The 19061-nt window shown below is 39.6% G+C and overlaps 2 protein-coding genes across 2 annotated transcripts; one reads left to right on the top strand and one right to left on the bottom strand.

The window, feature by feature from the left end:
- The first annotated feature begins 1340 nt into the window (after positions 1-1340).
- On the top strand, positions 1341-12956 carry LOC108273610 (legumain). The gene is made up of 15 exons (XM_017482960.3): positions 1341-1541; positions 5131-5270; positions 6132-6213; positions 6290-6387; positions 6731-6812; positions 6907-6992; positions 8258-8333; positions 8563-8625; positions 9929-9992; positions 10089-10207; positions 10358-10471; positions 10562-10771; positions 11376-11531; positions 12534-12601; positions 12696-12956. Exons 3-15 carry the CDS (start codon positions 6142-6144, stop codon positions 12739-12741), a joined length of 1254 nt encoding a protein of 417 aa, XP_017338449.1. The 5' UTR covers positions 1341-1541; positions 5131-5270; positions 6132-6141; the 3' UTR covers positions 12742-12956.
- On the bottom strand, positions 12941-17785 carry LOC108273612 (uncharacterized). Its single transcript, XM_017482962.3, has 2 exons — positions 17499-17785; positions 12941-15461 (listed from the first exon to the last, which is right to left on the bottom strand). The coding sequence occupies exon 2, from the start codon at positions 15427-15429 to the stop codon at positions 14011-14013; it is 1419 nt and encodes a 472-aa protein (XP_017338451.2). The 5' UTR covers positions 15430-15461; positions 17499-17785; the 3' UTR covers positions 12941-14010.
- Positions 17786-19061: the final 1276 nt, after the last annotated feature.

Genomic DNA, 19061 nt, shown 5'->3' with positions numbered 1-19061 from the left:
CGTGGATCGGACTTGTTCGTCCGGGACGTCTCGCAGACGCTGGATCGGATCGAGATCTGGGGAATTCGGAGGTTGAGTCAATTTGTCGTGTTCCTCAAACCGTTCCTGAACAGTGTGTGCGGTGTGTCACTGCTTTATTCTATCCTGTATTAACCGTCTTTCTGTAATAAACCTTTTTACCTTCAGAGGACGAGTCTGCGAGTGTTGTCTAATTTCCACGACAGTGTTTAATAAATAAAATATTGTAATTGTAAAAAGTGGATTTTTTATATCATCACCAGCCTTCCGTTCACATTTCCTCCCTAACAAAACGACTTCTGTTAGATTCATGATGGAATGACTTATCTGTAAAAAAAGTGCCTAAATTATTTTGTGAGCCATGTGTACTGTAAATAAATATTGATCTTTATTCATAAACTGTAATCATTTAAATCTGCTACTTTATGCTCATAAACTGTAGCTTAAGAAGAATTTAACATCTGGTGCCTTAATCCCAGAAATGAACGGCAGGAACTTACGGTGCCAAAAGATTTGAACCTGAAGCTCTGTGTTAGTTTAAACAGGAACTCCTGTTCAGGTAAGACACGCGAGACTCGTGCTGAACTCGCACTGAGCCAGAACAGCATGTGCTTTTCTCTTCCCCGTGTGAAAAGTGCCAGCAGGTCGGCATGCAGAGCGCATCACCGCCGGCTTCGAGACCTTTCCCTGCTGCCGTGGACACAAAAGCTGCCATTCAGGCCGGATGAGTGCGCCTTTGTGCTTGTCTCGTCGCTCTCGTCACGCTGCGGGAGGAAACGCTGTTTCAGGCCAGCACACAGTCCGCACCGCTCCCTTCTCTAAAACCTACAATTAACCCGACGCTCAAAGAGAGTTGTTTCGTGGAATAAGAGGAGCGTGAACTGCGAGATAAAGAACGGGGCTCTGGTGCGGTTCATTTACAAAAAATAATCGAACACATCGTGCAGAATGTGTAACAATTATACGTCACTTTTAAGTCAGGAAGGCGGGGCTAGAGCAGGTTTGATTAGATTTAACATGGCTACACAGTTAAAAAAGATATCTGTAAAATGGTTCGAGCTCGAGTGGAGATCACAGAACGCAGCTAAAACTGAGATTGTTCTAAGATTCAACTTCAAAAAGTAGATTTTCACATTCACCAACACTTAAGACTTTAAAATATAATATAATATAATATAATAATAATAATAATATCTGTAATATTGTAATTCTAAACTAATATAAATATCTTAACACTCCCTGTGTATTTGCTCTAGAATGTGAAGAGAACAGACTGGCATGGCGTCTCCACTACATCAGCATGAGCAGGTGAGGATAAAGCCCTGGGAGAATGAGGAACAGGTGCTAATAATAATCACTGTTCATGACAACAGATGAAGATCTCGGGTGATCAGCGCCTCTGGTGGACACAGGTGGTATTTCAGCGTGCAGATGTGAGCAGTTGGACTCGTTTAACTCTAAGACTCTGGGTTTATTACTCACTTATTCATCTTAAAGCATGTTATTCAGTGAGTATTGCTGGGGTAAGTGGCTTCTGGAAAGTTAATGATGTAAGTGGTGTGTGCACCACAGCCGGGTTACACACCGGGAACAGTGCGTCATTCAGAGAGGGGCATTAACGCATCAACATTAAACACTCTGGACTGGCATGGAGGACTGAATCTTTTCTCCCCTTCAGTGACTCGAGCCATTTAAGTCCGTTTAGTTAAATGACTCTTTCTGATTCCTTCAGATTTGTTTAATTTCTGAAAAGTGCTGTCTACAACATAAATAACGGACAGCGTGAGCAAATGTAAAAGTAGGCAATAATTATTGCTGTCATTGTATTATAAGCTTGCATGTTTGTGTTCAAAATAATTATTTTCACATCCGACCCAACACACACTCCTAGTGTGTACACTGAAGTGCTCTGATTCACTAATCGCAGTGAAATGACTCACCAAACACAAAAGACTGAACGATTCACTGATTCAAAGTATGACGTTATGACCGAAACGATTCACTGAGTCAAGCACCGAGCTGCTGAATGAATCTCTGTCATGACCATTTGAACGATTCCCTCGTTCAAATACAAAGCTGCTAAGCAAATGTCAATCATAACCAGAAAGATTCTCTGACTCAAGCACTGATCCTCTGAATGAATTTCATTTCTGTTATGACTGGAAGATTCACTGACTCAAACACTAAAATGATTCACTGATTCAAACACTGAACTTCTGAGTGAATCTTTTTCACGATTGAATGACTCTTGATCATGACTGAAAGATTACATGATTTAAACACTGTTTTAACAGTGCTTTAAATCATTCCAAATCAGTCAAACATGCTTGATATTTAGCATGTGCATCTATTTAAGTAAGGTCTGTAAGCCCTGAACATCACTCGCTTTTCAACATTTTGCCATTCTGAGGAACCTATAAATAAAAAAAAGCTTCTGTAGTGACCGCTGAACATTTAGACAGATTTCCCAGATAAGACTTTTTTTTTTTTTTTTTTTTTTTTTTAATTAGGTCACAAGAAACAAATTAACAAAGAAAAAAAAGAATAAGCAATATCTGAGACAAGCAGCAACAACTCTACGGAAACTGACCCAGAATGCCCCTCCTGCTTAAAAAAAACAAGTGTGAGAACGCACCGCGGTGCCATTTAAACAGATTAAACACTGCATCACTGGAAGCACCCCTGATTAACACATGTATTAATGAGTTGTTATTTCATTTAGTATAAATGAAATTATAGCAATGCTAGTAAAGCTAACTAACAGGTGTGTAAACACTGGAACATCGTTCAGCCTCATTTACGAATTTTACCTCCAAAAACCCATGAATTATGCTGTTAGTTCATACTGGTTGTTTGATTTGGTGATGGAAGAAATGTTAGATCGAGTATGAGGTGTTGTTTAATTATTATTATTCAGTTTTGAAAGCATTAATTAGTTTGCTAACGTTACTAACAATATATTAAAGCTGCAAGCAGTATTTTTGGGGGCCAAGCACCCAGACACGGTGAGCCACACATTCACAGACATGCCAGAATAATTACCAAAGCAATCACAGGAAAGCAGAGCCATAACGTTAGGCAAAGGGTTTCGAGTGATTTGTAGTTTCACTGATGATTTGTAGGTTTTGACCACAGACAGTGGAAGACAGGAGGAAAGATCTAGATGAACAAATGGGAAGCTGCCTCTGCTGCCATGACCTGTGATGTTGTCTGTTGTTACTTTGACCTGTGGTCATGATTGCTACTGCTCGTTATTTTTTGTTGTTGTTTTTTTTTTTTTTCCAATTTAAAAACGTCTTCGATTTGTACGGTTTTTCTCATTAGTCTGGGCGTTTTTCCCCACTTTGTGATAAAGTTTGTCCAGGTTGGTCTGAAGATGATGCATGGCAAATTTGGTGTTGATTGGACATAATCTGTAGGAGGAGTAGCAAAAAAACAATTTTTTACAAAATCCAAGATGGTCACTGGGAGGTACACTTGAATTTCAGATGCTGGTGTGTGTTCTGCCACTGCGGACGACTCCGAGCGGTGCAGCCTGGAGATTGCTGAGGATGAAGTACCATGGAAATGCTTTTGGACATCAATCACCACCGTCTCGCTCAATAGGGATAAATTCACACACTTAAAATCTCCATCCTGTGTTTATATGTTTCTGTAAAGCTGCTCTGAGACAGCGTCCACTGTTAAACGCGCTACACAAATAAAAGTGAATTGAATTGAATTGTAATAAATAGTGATGGACTGTGAAAACGTGGAGTCATGCTTTCTCTTTGCAGATCAGCCTCATTCACAGTGTTGCTGCTTTTTGAGGAAATTAAAGAGAAAATGAAAGCTGCAGAAAATGAAAGCTGCAGCATGTGTCCTGCTTTGGAGAACTATGACACAAGGAGTAAAATTAGTAATCACATTCTACTGTAAATACAAACTCGTGGCAATTTGTGAACTTCCTGTTCAGATTGTGAACTTCCTGATCAGTGTGTTAAAGCACACAGACTTTCACTACCTCTTGTGAAGTGCATTTTGAGGTGAAATAAGCGTTTACACACTGTACATCTGTATAAATACCAGCGCTGAAGTAAAACTAGTGGGTTATTAAGTGGACTGATTAATAAACAATAAAAAAAAAACACACAAATGATTATTTACTTTCTATTTAAGGTTGGAACAGGAGATTCTGAACGAAAGCAGGATGAAAAGAAGCCACAACCTCAGCTGCTTTTAGTGCAATAGTTTGTTACTCGTAAACTGTTACTACACTTACTACAGGCTGTCAGTCAGTCTGAGTGTTTCCATGGCAACACACAACGCTCTGTCCAGCTGTGTTGTTCTTTGGGAACTGTTTTCATGAATACATGAATCACAGCCGAGCTGGTACTCAGTACAATGGCTCTTGCTTGTGTGATATTTCATTAGCGACCACCTCCAATACTATAAATGACTACAAACCGTTTTTTATGTCCAGTACTGGGTCTGTACACACAGCGTAAGAGGAGTGAAGGGGAGTTTGATGAAGAGCCGACGGATCATCTGATGATTTAAGATGTGTAGCAGCAGCTACTTTCACATTCGATCAGTCTCAGCAGACGTCCTGAAACCTAAACAGATCATCATCAGTGTTGTAGACGAACTCTTCAGTATAACTCACACGTTACTGTTCTTCCCTCTGAGAGTAATCTCGTAATGAAAAGAAAATAAATCTGAAATAAATAACAACAGCCTGCAATCCTTCTTATTATTATATAACAGAGTCTTTTTCTGTGGAAACACTGAACTGCACTGAAGAGTGACACATGATACTGACCCTGATTAAGAAAGTAAAAGAGTCAAAGAAGCTCGAGTCTGAAAATAAATCTTCCAGAAGGGGGGGGGGGGGGGGGGGGGGGGGTGATGAGGGGTGTAGATTATATCTTTGTCTGAACTTCACATTTAGAACATGTAGCATTTACTACACTGACAAAAATGTAAAAACGTGATTGTATATGGTTTATAGACGTACAGAAGGTACAGAGGGTTCGTAATATAGTATCGTTAGACATGTCCAGTGACATTAGTGTGTGTAATAGTGTGGATTAGACTCGTCCAGCCGTATTTAATGACCAGGTGTGTTTCCAGGTATGACGAAATCAAAAGCTGCTGATAGCTTGGGAGATGAAGTGAAAGTGGATGGTTTGCTGGATATAAAATCTCCTGACGCACCTTTCCAGGACACTCACACTAACACTGAGCTGAAGCCATCACCGGAGAGAAAACAGGTGAGAACCAACACATTCCTACTTTTTATTCAGCTCCAATAATCAATTCAAAAGAACTGAAAGAACGTTCAGCTTTACAATTTATTACAGAGTGTAAGTTTAAGATGAACGGTCACGTGTCCCAACAACTCATTTACAGAGTGTTATAGAAGTAATAAACCCTTTGTGTGTTGGTGTTACAGGAAATGTTACAGTGATTTATTCTCTTATACCACTGCAATGTATCAATGATTCCATCAGAGAACAACACGCTATACGTTTTAACCAGTTAAAGCTCCATGTAATGTTGTGGAATGTCCATGAAACACGTTCCTTTTCTCATGTACGTAACATCAGCTATAAACAGTCGTTCCTTCACCAGACGCTCTTTTTATCTCTGTCCTGAAACTAATAATAAAACAAAACAAATAAAATGCAGCTTGTCGTGTTACAGAGAAACCATAACGAAGTGTAAACTCCTCTGTCCTGAAGATGTGGGAAAACCTAAAGCTTCAGCTTTAACTCTGGCTGTTACACAGCGCTGACACTGGAGACTCCTTCCATAAACGACAAATAAACATCTCCTCACATAATAAGTGTGGGTTTTACTCCTCTCATTAATATAATTAATATACACTTGCGATTTGCAGGTGCACTACAGAATTCCACAGTAATGTAGTATAATAATAATCATTTTCACTCCTCACTTTCAGTAAGCGCTTTATCCCGGTTAGGGCCGCGGTGTATCCGGAGTCTATCCCAGGAACTCTGGGAGTGTGGTGGAAGATCACCCGGGATGGGACGCCGGTCCTTTACTTGTTCACACACACTCATTCTCTTTCTGCCTCAGTGCCATCTGATTATCAGTTTTCTGCTTTGTAGGAACATCGGCATGGCCAGCAGGGGCAAACAGTGGGTTCTCCTGGCAGCAGGTTCTAAAGGTTGGAAAGACTACAGTGTCCAGGTGTGAATATTAAATGCAGTGACTTAAATTTAGTGTTAGATGTTTATAGCTCATTATTCATTGTATTTTTTTACAGGCCAACGTGTGCCACGCTTACCAGGTCGCTCACCAGAACGGCGTTCCAGATGAGCAGATTGTGGTGATGATGTATGATGATATCGCTTACAACGAACAGTGAGTATAGTGCTCTGCAGTAGAAGATTATTTGAAAATATAAGTAAAGTAGGAATGATAACAAGCTTCAGTGTGAACGATGGCAATGCTAGATAAACTGATTTTTCTAATTAGTCTGTTTATTCTGGGTTTTTTTTTTAAATTATTCAACTAATTTATTTTCAGTGTTGTACTGTACAAATAAATACCACAATCTTACATGTGTAACGTAATTACTGCCACTCATTTATCCTCAATTCTTTATATTAGAAAATACTGTATCATATGAATAATATACTTATATAATGAATAAGCGTTAATTAAAGATAATTATATTACTTGTCTATATGATATTTCTGTGTAGAAATCCCACTCCTGGAAACATAATTAACGTACCAAATGGCCCAAATGTTTACCCTGGGGTTCTGAAGGACTACACTGGAGAGGTAATGTGCTCTGTAACATTTATAAATAAATAAATACTTTAATTAGGTTATTTTTGTAAAGTGGGATTAATCTGTTTAAATTGTCCGTTATCAGGAGGTATCAGCGGAGAACTTCCTGTCTGTACTGTGTGGAGATTCGGAGGCTGTCAAGAAAACAGGAAGAAAAAAAGTCATACAAAGGTAGAAAGCATCTCTGTTAGCTTCATTCTGGTCAGACGATGTTGATTAATGATCTATAACAGCAGCTCTGAGAGTCGTGCAGCTACAAATCACAGCTTTATATTAATGCGCTCGATCGACTCAGACCAGCGTGCCTGACACTATCATCCATGTCACGGTCAAACCATCCGAGTGACGCATTTAAATATAGTTGCTATTTAACAGATATAATCTGACGGTGCATTTGCTCTCCTTTCTAGATGTTATACGATTGTGTTCTGCCCCACGTAGCTCCATAGAGTTGTTATTGCACCTAGTGGTCAGAAATGGGAACTGCAACAAGAGCTTATAGAGGCCCATGCTTGTAGGAGTGTCCTGTAAGGTAGGCGGAAGCAGATGCGATTGCGAGAGTTTATTGTGGAAACAAGCAGAAAAGTGGAAATTTTAAGGGAAAGATATAATAAAAAAGATCAGGCAATGAGCAAACCACACAAACAGGGCAAATCCTAAATCCAAAAAAAAAAAAACCAGGTAGAGCGCAAGATCCTAATACCAGAGAAACAATACACAATGAATGACTTAGTAAGGTCAGGTAATCACACGTTTTTACACTTACAGTTAGATTTATACAGCGCTTTTCTAGACACTCAAAGCACTTTATATAGTGGGGGGGGGGGGGGGGGGGGGGGTTCCTCTACCACCACTAGTGTGTATCCTCCACCTGGGTGATGATGACAGACATATTCTCCAGAACTCCCACCACACACCAGCTATTAGTGGAGAGGAGAGAGAGATGTGGACGATTCAGAGATGGAGATTATTATGATAGAGAAGGATCAACGGGGGAATTTCAGCAGGACACGTTGAGCATTACATTGCAGCTGGCTGAATGTCTGTGGTCTGTTCATATAGGTGCAGGAGTAATTGTGAACAGGTGTGCATGGTGAAAGTCCAGTGACTGTGAACATGGCAGAGTCTGTGTGTTCGGGAAGTGTAGTCCGGGGGGGTCATGTCTGTAGACTCTGCATTCAGAGCTGGTGCTTAAAGCCGTTTTCCACTCATCTCCCTCCAGAATCGGAACCGGAACATACGATCGGTCTTGTCGGGTATTTCTGCGTGATTTGCATCACTATTCGTTACGAGAGCGATGAAGTTAAGAATCTAAAGCGGAAAAAAGCTCATCTACACTCTCCAAAACGTTAGAACCCTGTAGAATAAACATCACATTTTGTCAACAATTATTACAAATATCTTTGTATTATTTCAATATTTTTTTCCTCTTTCAGTGGTGAAAATGATTCTATCTTCATCTACTTATCAGACCATGGAAATAGAGGGATCTTTCACTTTCCTAATTCTACAGTGAGTTTAGTAAAGTTTCTCTCTCTTCGGGGTCGTATTCCGAGCTCGTACACACTGACACGCGCAGCACGCCGTGTCGTACAGTTGTAACATCCCTGTGTTAAGTTGTGTTGATGTCTGAATGAAACTGAATATCAGTAAGAAACTTATTTTCAGTCAGAGTACCAGATCCTTACAGTCGTACACTACGGAGGTCATGAAACATAAAGATCTTTATTTCCTGTTCCAGCTTTATGCACATGATCTCATTAACACAGTGAAGGCCATGTCAAAGAGTCGCACGTTTTCAAAGGTACGTATTTCAGCTCCTAATTTACATTTCAGCACTTCTGCGTAACCCAGGGCTCACAGAGGATTCCATAAGAATCCATGTGCAAAAGGTTTATGAGCAGGTGTTAGGAACTGTGATCTTCAGGTTACGATTCTTAAGAAGAGAGAAAAACGAAAGTACACAAGAAGACGGCGGCCTTGCCCCGCTACACACTCACCGCACCAGACACACAGTTCAAGTGGCAAGATGTCTGATTTATTCACAGAAAAACAGAGTATATTTCACACTCGACACACAACAGACACAATGGGTTAACTATTGATTGGATAGGCGGAAGGGCATTTTACAGGAAGAACATCAGTTTGAGAGAGGAACAGCTCCATGTGTGGCATTCGGGAAGTCATGGAATACAAGCGAGGGTTATTTGGGAAGGTATGTAAATGCGTGCAAATGGTACAGCCTGCAAACACGAAATGAGTGGAGTAACAGTAGAAGCAGGTCAGAATTTTGGGGAGGGTGCCCTCTGGTGGTTAGGACGGGAAATAGCCAGGTTTAAATATTACAATCTCCTTCTTCATTCCGTGTTCTTGTGTCCTGTCGATCATTTCTCATCTCTCTGTTCCATTAAAAATAAAGAGGGCAGATCACAGACTATACCACAGCTCTTGTTGGATTCTCATTAGACAGACGGCGTTGATTATTTTTCTACAACCGTCCTGCCCTTAAATGTTTTCTTCCTCTTATGTCATACTTATTATCAGTTTATAGTTACACTTCATGTTAAAATGTCAACAGTTTTCAGATCATGTTCAGATTATTCACAGCCATCTTCATTTTATTTCCATTATCAACATTTTCAGATCGATTTTAGCACCAAAACTACCACAACTACTACTACAGTGACTTTGTACCCGCTGGCCCAAACTCCACAGTATCAGAGTTATCCACCTTTTCACTTAATGTAGACGGGGTAGCGGTTAAACTTTCCTCAGCAGGCTGTACGGTAATTCGACTGTAATCTGTTTCAAAACAGCTCTTTCTTCCATCTCAGGTGCTGTAGTCCTTGGCGGCCATGTTTGTAGTCCGTGTTGTAGTCTGGGAGTTGTATTCCAGCGTTGACGTGACCAGGACCTGTTCTGTATACATTTTCCCTCCATAGCTCTCTCATTTATAAACTGTGAATATGTTAATAACTCTAAAACGTTAAATGCTTATATTTTCTCGTGTGTGTGTGTGTGTGTGTGTGTGTGTGTGTGTGTGTTTACATTTGTTTGTGTGTGTGTGTGTTTTGCTGATCCTCTGTAAACCTGCTGGATGTTTGCAGATGGTCATTTATTTGGAAGCGTGTCATTCCGGATCGATGCTGGATCAGCTGTCTGACAGCAACGGTTCGTACCATATCTCTTTACTGAAAAGTCATAGTCCGGACACGTTCAGGAACGTTCTTCTCACGTGTCTGAAAGGCTTTTATCCTTTTGTTTCAGTGTATGCAGTTTCTTCGTGCAGTCCTGATGAATATACCTACGCTTGTTTCTTCGACAAGAAAAGAAATACCTTTCTTTCTGATATCTTCACCTTTAACTGGCTGCAGCACATGGACACGGTCAGTGTTTATGGAGTTATTCCAGGAATTAATTCTTTAATAAAGTGTTTTTTACACCACAAAGGTGTACTTTGATTTCTTCCATATTAGTAAAGTATCTGAATTAGACAGCATTCATTCTGTCCTGTTTTTCTTCACTTCACTCTGAAGGTAAAACTTACAGTGACGTCGTTTGGAGAGCAGTTTTCCTACCTGCAGAAACACGTGAGTAAAGACGCGAGGAAGGCAGGAGTGACTGAGACGCCATGTAACTATGGGGACAAGGTATGTACAACACACAGCGATGTTTAAATGCTTCGAGTGTTTCCTCTAGTGTGATGTCATGTTTATTCTTCTTTCCTCTACGTGATTTAGGGAATGCTGAAGGTAATGTTGAGTGAATTTTTTGGAGATTCCCCTCGCTTCGTCAGCGAGACCTACACGTCCCAGATCCTGAACGTTCAAGTGTCCGATGTGGTGGACACTACACAAGTTCCACTGATAATCCAAGAAAACAGGATTAAAAACGAGCAGGACCCGGAAAAGAGACAGGCCCTGGAAAGACAATATGATGATCTTAAAAGAGTGAGTACGCCACTCCCACCGCACTGCGTTATTTACAGTCCTTATTCCTGAATTAATTCAGCACTCACACTCACTGTTTCCGTATCCTGACTATTATTCATCAACATAACCCGATATTACATCAGCAGGGTCTCTGTTACTACTGAAAACTTGATTATTTTCCTACAACAGCACGTCCCCAAAAGCTGTATTCCTCCGCCATCCCATCTGCCAGTGACTGCATGTTTCAGTAAAGACTGGCACGCCTTAGTGTTTATTTTATCTGTTTCGAGTTACATTTCAGTGGAGCTTATTTATGTCCAGCAGATTTAGTAAATGAATATGACCAGCGTTAGTCTGTGTAACAGTAGAATATAACAAATGCTCCTCTGGATCATGTCTAAGCCAGGCCCGTTATATGGTAAACCCCGCCCCCACATGCTGCATACACGTGTTTGTTTATGACTGTTATTTCAGTAATGAAATTAGTCACTATGTCAAAAAATGTTGTGATATTGTGAAGAATCGCATGTTGTTATGTAACGTGAAAAGACGTTTGTATTTTAGAAAGTCACTTTAGACGTCTTTATATGATTAAATTTGTATATTGTGATTACATTTGTAGAAGAGGAAGACAGTGGATGAAGCGCTGCAGAAGATCGCTGAGCGCACAAACGCTTCACGAGCTCTGACTGAAAAGCGTGAGGTGACTCGGACGTACGAACTCAAACTCGTGGCTGAGCATTTCAGGAAAAATCTCTTCAACTGGGAAGAGGAGCCGGTATGAATATATACGTACAGTGTGTGTGTGTGTGTGTGTGTGTGTGTGTGTGTGTGTGTGTGTGTGTGTGTGTGTGTTTGACGATCATGACATGAAGTGTAATGAAGTAAGAATGTTAAAGATCGTTTCAGGTAACAAGAACAAGAAAAACACATTAATATTAAAGTTCCACTGCACGATGTTCCCCTGACGTCCGCAGTAACACATCATTAGTAACGTTAGCAAACTAATTAACGCTTTTATTTTGTGAAATAAATAAACTCATACAGTATCTAAGATTTCCTGCATCACCAAATCAAGCAACCAGTATGAGTTAATGGCTGAACTCGTATGTTTCGGTGAAATGGTAAAGTGGTCAAATGAAATAGACGAGAATTTAATATCTCTAGATATATTATTCACAGTCACATGAAATTCGGCAAACAAACAGAGAGACTTGTTCTCTATCGGTCTGCATGCTCAGAAGGTCATCAGAAAGCCCAATCTACACATGTGAGTGACATTAGGGGCTTTGCAGACCCCATTTAAAAGCTGCACATGCTGAAAGTCATGGTTTGTGCATGAGCTTTGATATTTCATTGGCTTTGTGTCGAACGACGAGGTGTAAAAAAGCTCAGTTTAAAAATGTCTGCTATTTTGACGTTCCCAGTATTCTCATGTTATCCATTAACATGAATAATTATTATTAATGATCAAGTTTCAAATTTGTTGGTGTGTGAACCTCAATGAGCTTTATATATATAGTTATGTAGATCATACTAACTTAATCTCTCTCTCTCTCCGTCTCTCTCTCTCTCTCTCTCTCTCTCTCTCTCTCTCTCTCTGTCTCCGTGTATCTCTCTCGCTCTCTCTCTCTCTCTCTCTCTCTCTCTGTCTCTGTCTCTCTCTCTGTCTCTCTCTCTGTCTCCCTGTATCTCTCCGTCTCTCTCTCTCTCTCTCTCTCTCTCTGTCTGTCTGTCTCTCTCTCTCTCTCTCTCTCTCTCTCTGTCTCTCTCTGTGCAGTTTGTTGTCACTCGTGCACACCTGCAGGTTTTAGTGAATCTGTGTGAGTGTGTGTTGGAGGTTGAGAGGTATGGGATTAGTTTCACTTTGTCAGTGTTTGTTCTGGAATTAAACACGTCCAGTCGTTTCTCATTGTATTTCTAATTTGTTTGTTTCCATCAGCATCACTGAAGCCATCACTCACGCGAGCCAGGAGATCACTTTCTGAAGAACTCGACACCACGACCGTTTTCTTTGACACGTTCTCTTTCAATGATATGAGGATTTCGATTAGATCATCTTTTAAAAGCGATATTTTTATTATTCTTATTTTTTTTATTTTAGTTTTGTTAAAAAATTTTTTTTACCAACCTTAACTAACTAAAGTCACACAATACCAAATCCTGTAGAATACCTCAATAAAGAACTCGGAGAGAAACGAAAGTTTATTTGTTGAATCAGTATATTTACACAACACTGTGCTACACAGATGATTTATACAAGTATTATAACTCGTTCGGCCGTAACACTGAAACCACTGACAGGTGACGTGCAGGTATAGAGTTAGAAAAGAAGAGGACCAAGCATTGAGCCTTGACACCAATGATGAAGAGTCTGTATGGAGCAGATGTGGATCCCCTCCACGTCACCTGATATGACTGACCCACCAGGCACGAAGCAAACCATTTCCATGCTGTGCCACAAATTCCAAGACTCTTGAGGACGGACTAGAGCGGCAAGTCAATAATATTGTATTTTTTAATATTTCATTTTCTTTGGGTAACAAACAGCTATCAGGCCTGATATATGGATACATCTGCAAGATACATCATGTTTTATCGCTGCAAAATTAGCATCAAAACATTCCAGAACTAACACCAAAAGCACTAAGCAAACACAAACCAAAACATAATTCAAAAGACAAGGTCAAAACAAGGTCAATAATCCAGATAATCATATGCAATAGCAACATCCAGAGTAAATACGGTTATCAAAAACTTGCATTAACCATGAAACATAACATATATAAGGGAGTTGCCTTTTGTTTATTAAATACATTACACAACATTATGTCAATTTTTCAAGTTGTTACTAAAAAGTACAAACATTTTGAAAGCATCGGAATGCACAAATCTGTTAGCTGGAACCAAACCCCCACTGTAGCATGCACTAGGAACACATAATTTCCATCATTTATTTTAAAAAAGCTTCAGGTCATGAACCTTTTTTGGCAGATATTGGAGGAAATTCATTGCGTCACTGCTAATCTGTAATCTCTAATGAAACTGTAAGGCTTCACAGTGAAGATAAGGTCCTTTATGTTCTTTATCCATACATGTAAACAGGACACTACTAAGACAAACTAAGATGCTGATTAAGGGAGGGCAGGGAATTGCGTAGGCTGAATGTAGTTTAGGCTGAATTTAGTCAATGTATGACTGTAACAAGTCGAAGAAGAGCAATTAACAACAATCCTACTTTTACTGTTAAAGCACTTTTACCAAAACTTAAATTTCACTTCGTTTCCAAAAAGAGCAACTCCCGTCGTGCTGCCGAGTGAAAAGCCACAGCCCAGAACTTTTACTTCTGTGCCGTTGGGGCCGATGTTAAGACCTGTTTGAACCCCAAGACCAACTTTAATTTCAGCCGGACCTGCTGAAACTGAGGCACTTGCAACCTCAGCTCCAGCCATGACTGCTACTTCTCTGTTGTTAACCACAACCCTGGCAGAAGCATTAGGACCGTTAGCTTCAGCTGAAATGTCGTCCTGTGTTGCTTTGATTTTTCCTAAACTAGCCTTAACACTGGCTTCAACTTCACATTCAAGCTTTCCTGGTTTTTCTTGATAATGTACGAATGCCCCTGCCTCAGCATTTGGTCCCTCAGCGTCAATCTCTTCTGAGACACATGAATTCGCAGCTCGAACCATAGCTCCTGCTTCTCTGTTGTTAGCCACAACCAAGGCAGAAGCGTTTTCTGAAACAATCCTCCGCTTTACACTGACTCGTCCTGCACTAGCCTTAACTCTGGCTCCGGCTCCAAATCTCTGCATTCCTGGTGTAGATTGATAATGTATGAATGCCCCTGCCTCAGCATTTGGTCCCTCAGCGTCAATCTCTTCTGTGACACTCACAATTTCAGCTTCAACCATAGCTCCTGCTTCTCTGTTGTTTGCCAAAACCAAGGCAGAAGCATTTTCTGAAACAATCCTCCGCTTTACTCTGACTTGTCCTGCACTAGCCTTAACTCTGGCTCCGGCTCCAAATTTCTGCATTCCTGGTGTAGATTGATAATGTATGAATGCCCCTGCCTCAGCATTTTGTCCCTCAGCGTCAATCTCTTCTGAGACACATGAATTCGCAGCTCGAACCATAGCTCCTGCTTCTCTGTTGTTAGCCACAACCAAGGCAGAAGCGTTTTCTGAAACAATCCTCCGCTTTACTCTGACTCGTCCTGCACTAGCCTTAACTCTGGCTCCGGCTCCAAATTTAAGCACTCCTTTAGCCACAGCTCCTGCTTCTGTGGTGTCAGCCTCAACCATGGCAGAATCATTTGGACTGTTAGCTTCAGCTGTATCGATGCTCCTCATTGCTCTATCTCGTCGTGCAGTAACCATGGGAGAAGCATTTGGACTGTTAGCTTCAGCTGTATCGATGCTCCTCGTTGCTCTATCTCGTCGTGTAGTAACCATGGGAGAAGCATTTGGACTGTTAACTTCAGCTGAAACGACGCTCCGCTCTGCTCTGACTCGTACTGAATTAACTCTAACGCTGGCTCCAGCTCCAAATCCGAGTTCTCCTGCTTCAAAATGTAAGAATGCGTCTGCATCTGCATATGGTCCCTCAGCATCCATCTCTTCAGAGACATGTGTAATCCTGGCTCCAGCCACGGCACCTGCTTCTGTGACGTCTGGCATAGCTCTGGCTTCAGCTCTACACACACTGAGATCTAAGTCGGAAAAAAAATAAAAAATGATCATGTCAACATATAATAACCCTTATGGGGGTAAAAAACAGTACACTTAAGTATTGCTGAAATAGTTAGATACTTAATGTGTTTTATTTTAGCACCAAATTGTTAGACATTGTACTGAATCACAACTAAATTGTACTTGGAATATATTTGAACTACACTTTATATATACAGTGAGGGAAAAAAGTATTTGATAACCTGCTGATTTTGTACGTTTGCCCACTGACAAAGAAATGATCAGTCTATAATTTTAATGGTAGATTTCTTTGAACAGCGAGAGACAGAATAACAACAAAAAAATCCAGAAAAACGCATGTAAAAAATGTTATAAATTGATTTGCATTTTAATGAGGGAAATAAGTATTTGACCCCTCTGCAAAACATGACTTAGTACTTGGTTTAAAAACCCGTGTTGGCAATCACAGAGGTCAGATGTTTCTTGTAGTTGGCCACCAGGTTTGCACACATCTCAGGAGGGATTTTGTCCCACTCCTCTTTGCAGATCTTCTCCAAGTCATTGAGGTTTCGAGGCTGACGTTTGGCAACTCGAACCTTCAGCTCTCTCCACAGATTTTCTATGGGATTTAGGTCTGGAGACTGGCTAGGTCACTTGGGTTTTATAGTCATTCCTTAATATAGCTTGTATTAATTGGAATGAAATGTCGTTTCTGCAGGACCACGGTGCGGCACAGAAGAGTCCGCAGGACGACAACGTGCGAATACACAACAGTGTGCGTGTATTTAAGTGACTTTTTTCACCGCTCACGTTTGTCTTGATTTTGTCTTCCTTTCGTTTTCTTGTTCATGTTATTACAGCCTAGTTCTCTTGTTCAGAGTTATAGTGTTCAGAAACATTTTTCCTCATTCATGTTCCACACCTGTCCATTATATAGTTTTATAAAAGTCATAAGTTATATAAAAACATCCTAAAAGTTATGAAAAGTAATTTAAAAAATGCAAAAACACAAAAGCAAAAAAATCTATCTATCTATCTATCTATCTATCTATCTATCTATCTATCTATCTAAAACAGATTACAGATTACACACACACACACACTCACACACACACACACACACACACATATATACACTAGACATGCATGATACTAAATTTCTCAGCCGATACCAATACCGATAGTTCTGCCTTTAACGCCTTCTTTTAAATGAATAATAATGAATTCCACAATTCTGAAAGAAATGCAGATAAAAACTTTATTCTCTCCATTTCAGCAAGTTGTTTCACAGTAACTGGTCTCATCAACACACATCACTCTAATTATCATTAACGCATGAACTCGTTTCTGAAGATTAAAGTAAGATTTTTAACTTATTGAATGTTATTAATTCATATGAACACTGACTGAATTCTAAAAAGCCTCCTGTTAGTCTCGCATTCACTCTCCACACACACAAGCACCTCTACTTCATCACTGAACATCACACTGGTCATATATAGACCTGATATAAACCTTTTTGATGATATAAACTCATTAACATTACTTACATATGAAATATACTACTCTACAAATATATTTCTGTGCAATATATACCTTTTTACAACTCATCCTCATTTAAAGCTTTCAACGGTGGACTGGCCCTTTAATTCAGATCGAGCAGCACGTGCCACATGTGGGGTGAGAGTGAGAGTTTCACTGCTGCTACTTCCGGTGTAAACTTTTGAACTGTGCAGAGCTTACAGAGATTACAAACTGGAGTTTTATCATCATTCCACACAAGAGGCATCTTCTTTACACACTCCATGTGTGGAAAACATCTTTTTATTAACAGGATATAATCGGCCCTGATCATTAGAAAAATTGACTTTATTTTTTATAATAAAGATAATACATGTGTGTATATATATATATATATATATATATATATATATATATATATATATATATATATATATATATATATATGCCAAATTACAAATGCATTTGATTCATAAAGAATTCAGTCTGAAATCATTATGACATTTAAAGCAGCAGCACGTTGTACAGATTCTTACCTTCTCTTGTGATGCTTTCAGGTCTAATGCACCGTCCAGAACGTGGCTTCCTTTTATACCTTCTACTTTACTTTCACTTTCAGTTTCACATTCAGTCACTACATTTTTTTTTGGTTGAACTTTCTAACTAAACACACACACACGCACACACACACACACACACACACACACACACACACACACACACACACACAATATAAAACACACCCTGTTGGAGCCATAAAATATAAAGTACAACAAAACTGTATGAAATTATTAGATGACGTATCAATCTTCTTGTCTGTTTCAGTGTCTGTTTCAAAATATGCTTCTGTATTCTGTGTTCCCCTGGCGGTGGATGATAGGTACTGCACCTGTCTTTGTTACTTCCTGCGAGCAACCGTTTTAAACTGCAAGAATCACATCTGATTTGTGCACCATGCACTGCAAAATAAATAATATCTAAGCAAGTTAAAATATTTGAATTTAAATATTGTCCAATCTAGTATTATGTAGTATTTCCTAGTATGTTATAAGATTACACTAAACCAAGTATAAGCTCATTAAGCCTCTTCCTTGATATTTTTACTCATTTCAAACTGAAATGCTTTAAAAACTAGTTAAAAAACAAAAAACAAAATCACCACAACAACATATAAACAGGCTTAATGATCAAACATTTGGATTAGTGTAAACTTTTAATAGGAAAGATATCTCCACTTGCTAATACTTTGGGGGGTTTGCAGTGTAGCTTTATTATTAATATTTTTATAGCCATTATGTTCCTGCAGTAGACTAGTCTGAGACCAGGAACAATAAAAATATTAAGATTGCAGTGTGGAAGGATGGTGTATGAGCTGCTGTTGATACTATATTTAGAGGCAAAGACTATGTGATTTTGGCTATAATAAAAAGTATCAAATGCCTTGAATGTAAATATATAAAGGTTAATCCATTTTCATCACCAATACTCCATGATGATTTTTGGTTCAGCAGAATAAAAGATTATAAACTCGTAGGTGAGTTCTTCAGAAAGTAATCTCCCAGCTCATGTGAGTGACGGCTTCAGTTTTGCTGATGGAAACAAAGACATTAGAAAGTGAATTAGAAATAAAATGAGAAATGACTGGAGCAGATTAAATCCTGAAAAAGTGAGACCCATCACATACCTCTCAACCTCCAACACACCGTCACACAGATTCACTAAAACCTGCACGAGTGGACGAGTGACAACTAAATGCACAGAGAGAGATTATATAAATGCACAGATTAAGTCAGTATGACCCATACAACCATACTGTATATTGCTTTATATTAAAGGTTTACTCCTAACATAAGTAAGAGTAAGTCTGAGCAGCAGGAAATCGCGACCTTTCTCAGCCCATTCAAGGGCGAGGCACTAGACTGAGTTACTGTGGTATGTTATCGGGAAGGAAAACAGTTGAACTCCTATGACCGGTTCACAGGACTGTTCCAACGTGTCTTTGATTATTCACCTGAGAGAAAGGAGACCAAAGAACAACTTCTCACCATGTCCCAAGGTGCCAGAAGCGTGGTCGAATACACACTCAAGTTCTGCACTCT

Source organism: Ictalurus punctatus, chromosome 13 (assembly GCF_001660625.3).
Source record: "Ictalurus punctatus breed USDA103 chromosome 13, Coco_2.0, whole genome shotgun sequence".
Lineage (NCBI taxonomy): Eukaryota > Metazoa > Chordata > Actinopteri > Siluriformes > Ictaluridae > Ictalurus > Ictalurus punctatus.
Note: the sequence above shows the minus strand (reverse complement) of the source record. Positions and strands in the feature narration are given on the sequence as shown.

Coding starts and splice junctions, on each gene's coding strand:
- LOC108273610 (XM_017482960.3), top strand. CDS start 6,142: ATGGCCAGCAGGGGCAAACAGTGGGTTCTCCTGGCAGCAGGTTCTAAA. Junction 6,388..6,730: donor GATATCGCTTACAACGAACA/GTGAGTATAGTG, acceptor ATTTCTGTGTAG/AAATCCCACTCCTGGAAACA. Junction 12,602..12,695: donor TGTGTGTTGGAGGTTGAGAG/GTATGGGATTAG, acceptor TGTTTCCATCAG/CATCACTGAAGCCATCACTC.
- LOC108273612 (XM_017482962.3), bottom strand. CDS start 15,429: ATGCCAGACGTCACAGAAGCAGGTGCCGTGGCTGGAGCCAGGATTACA.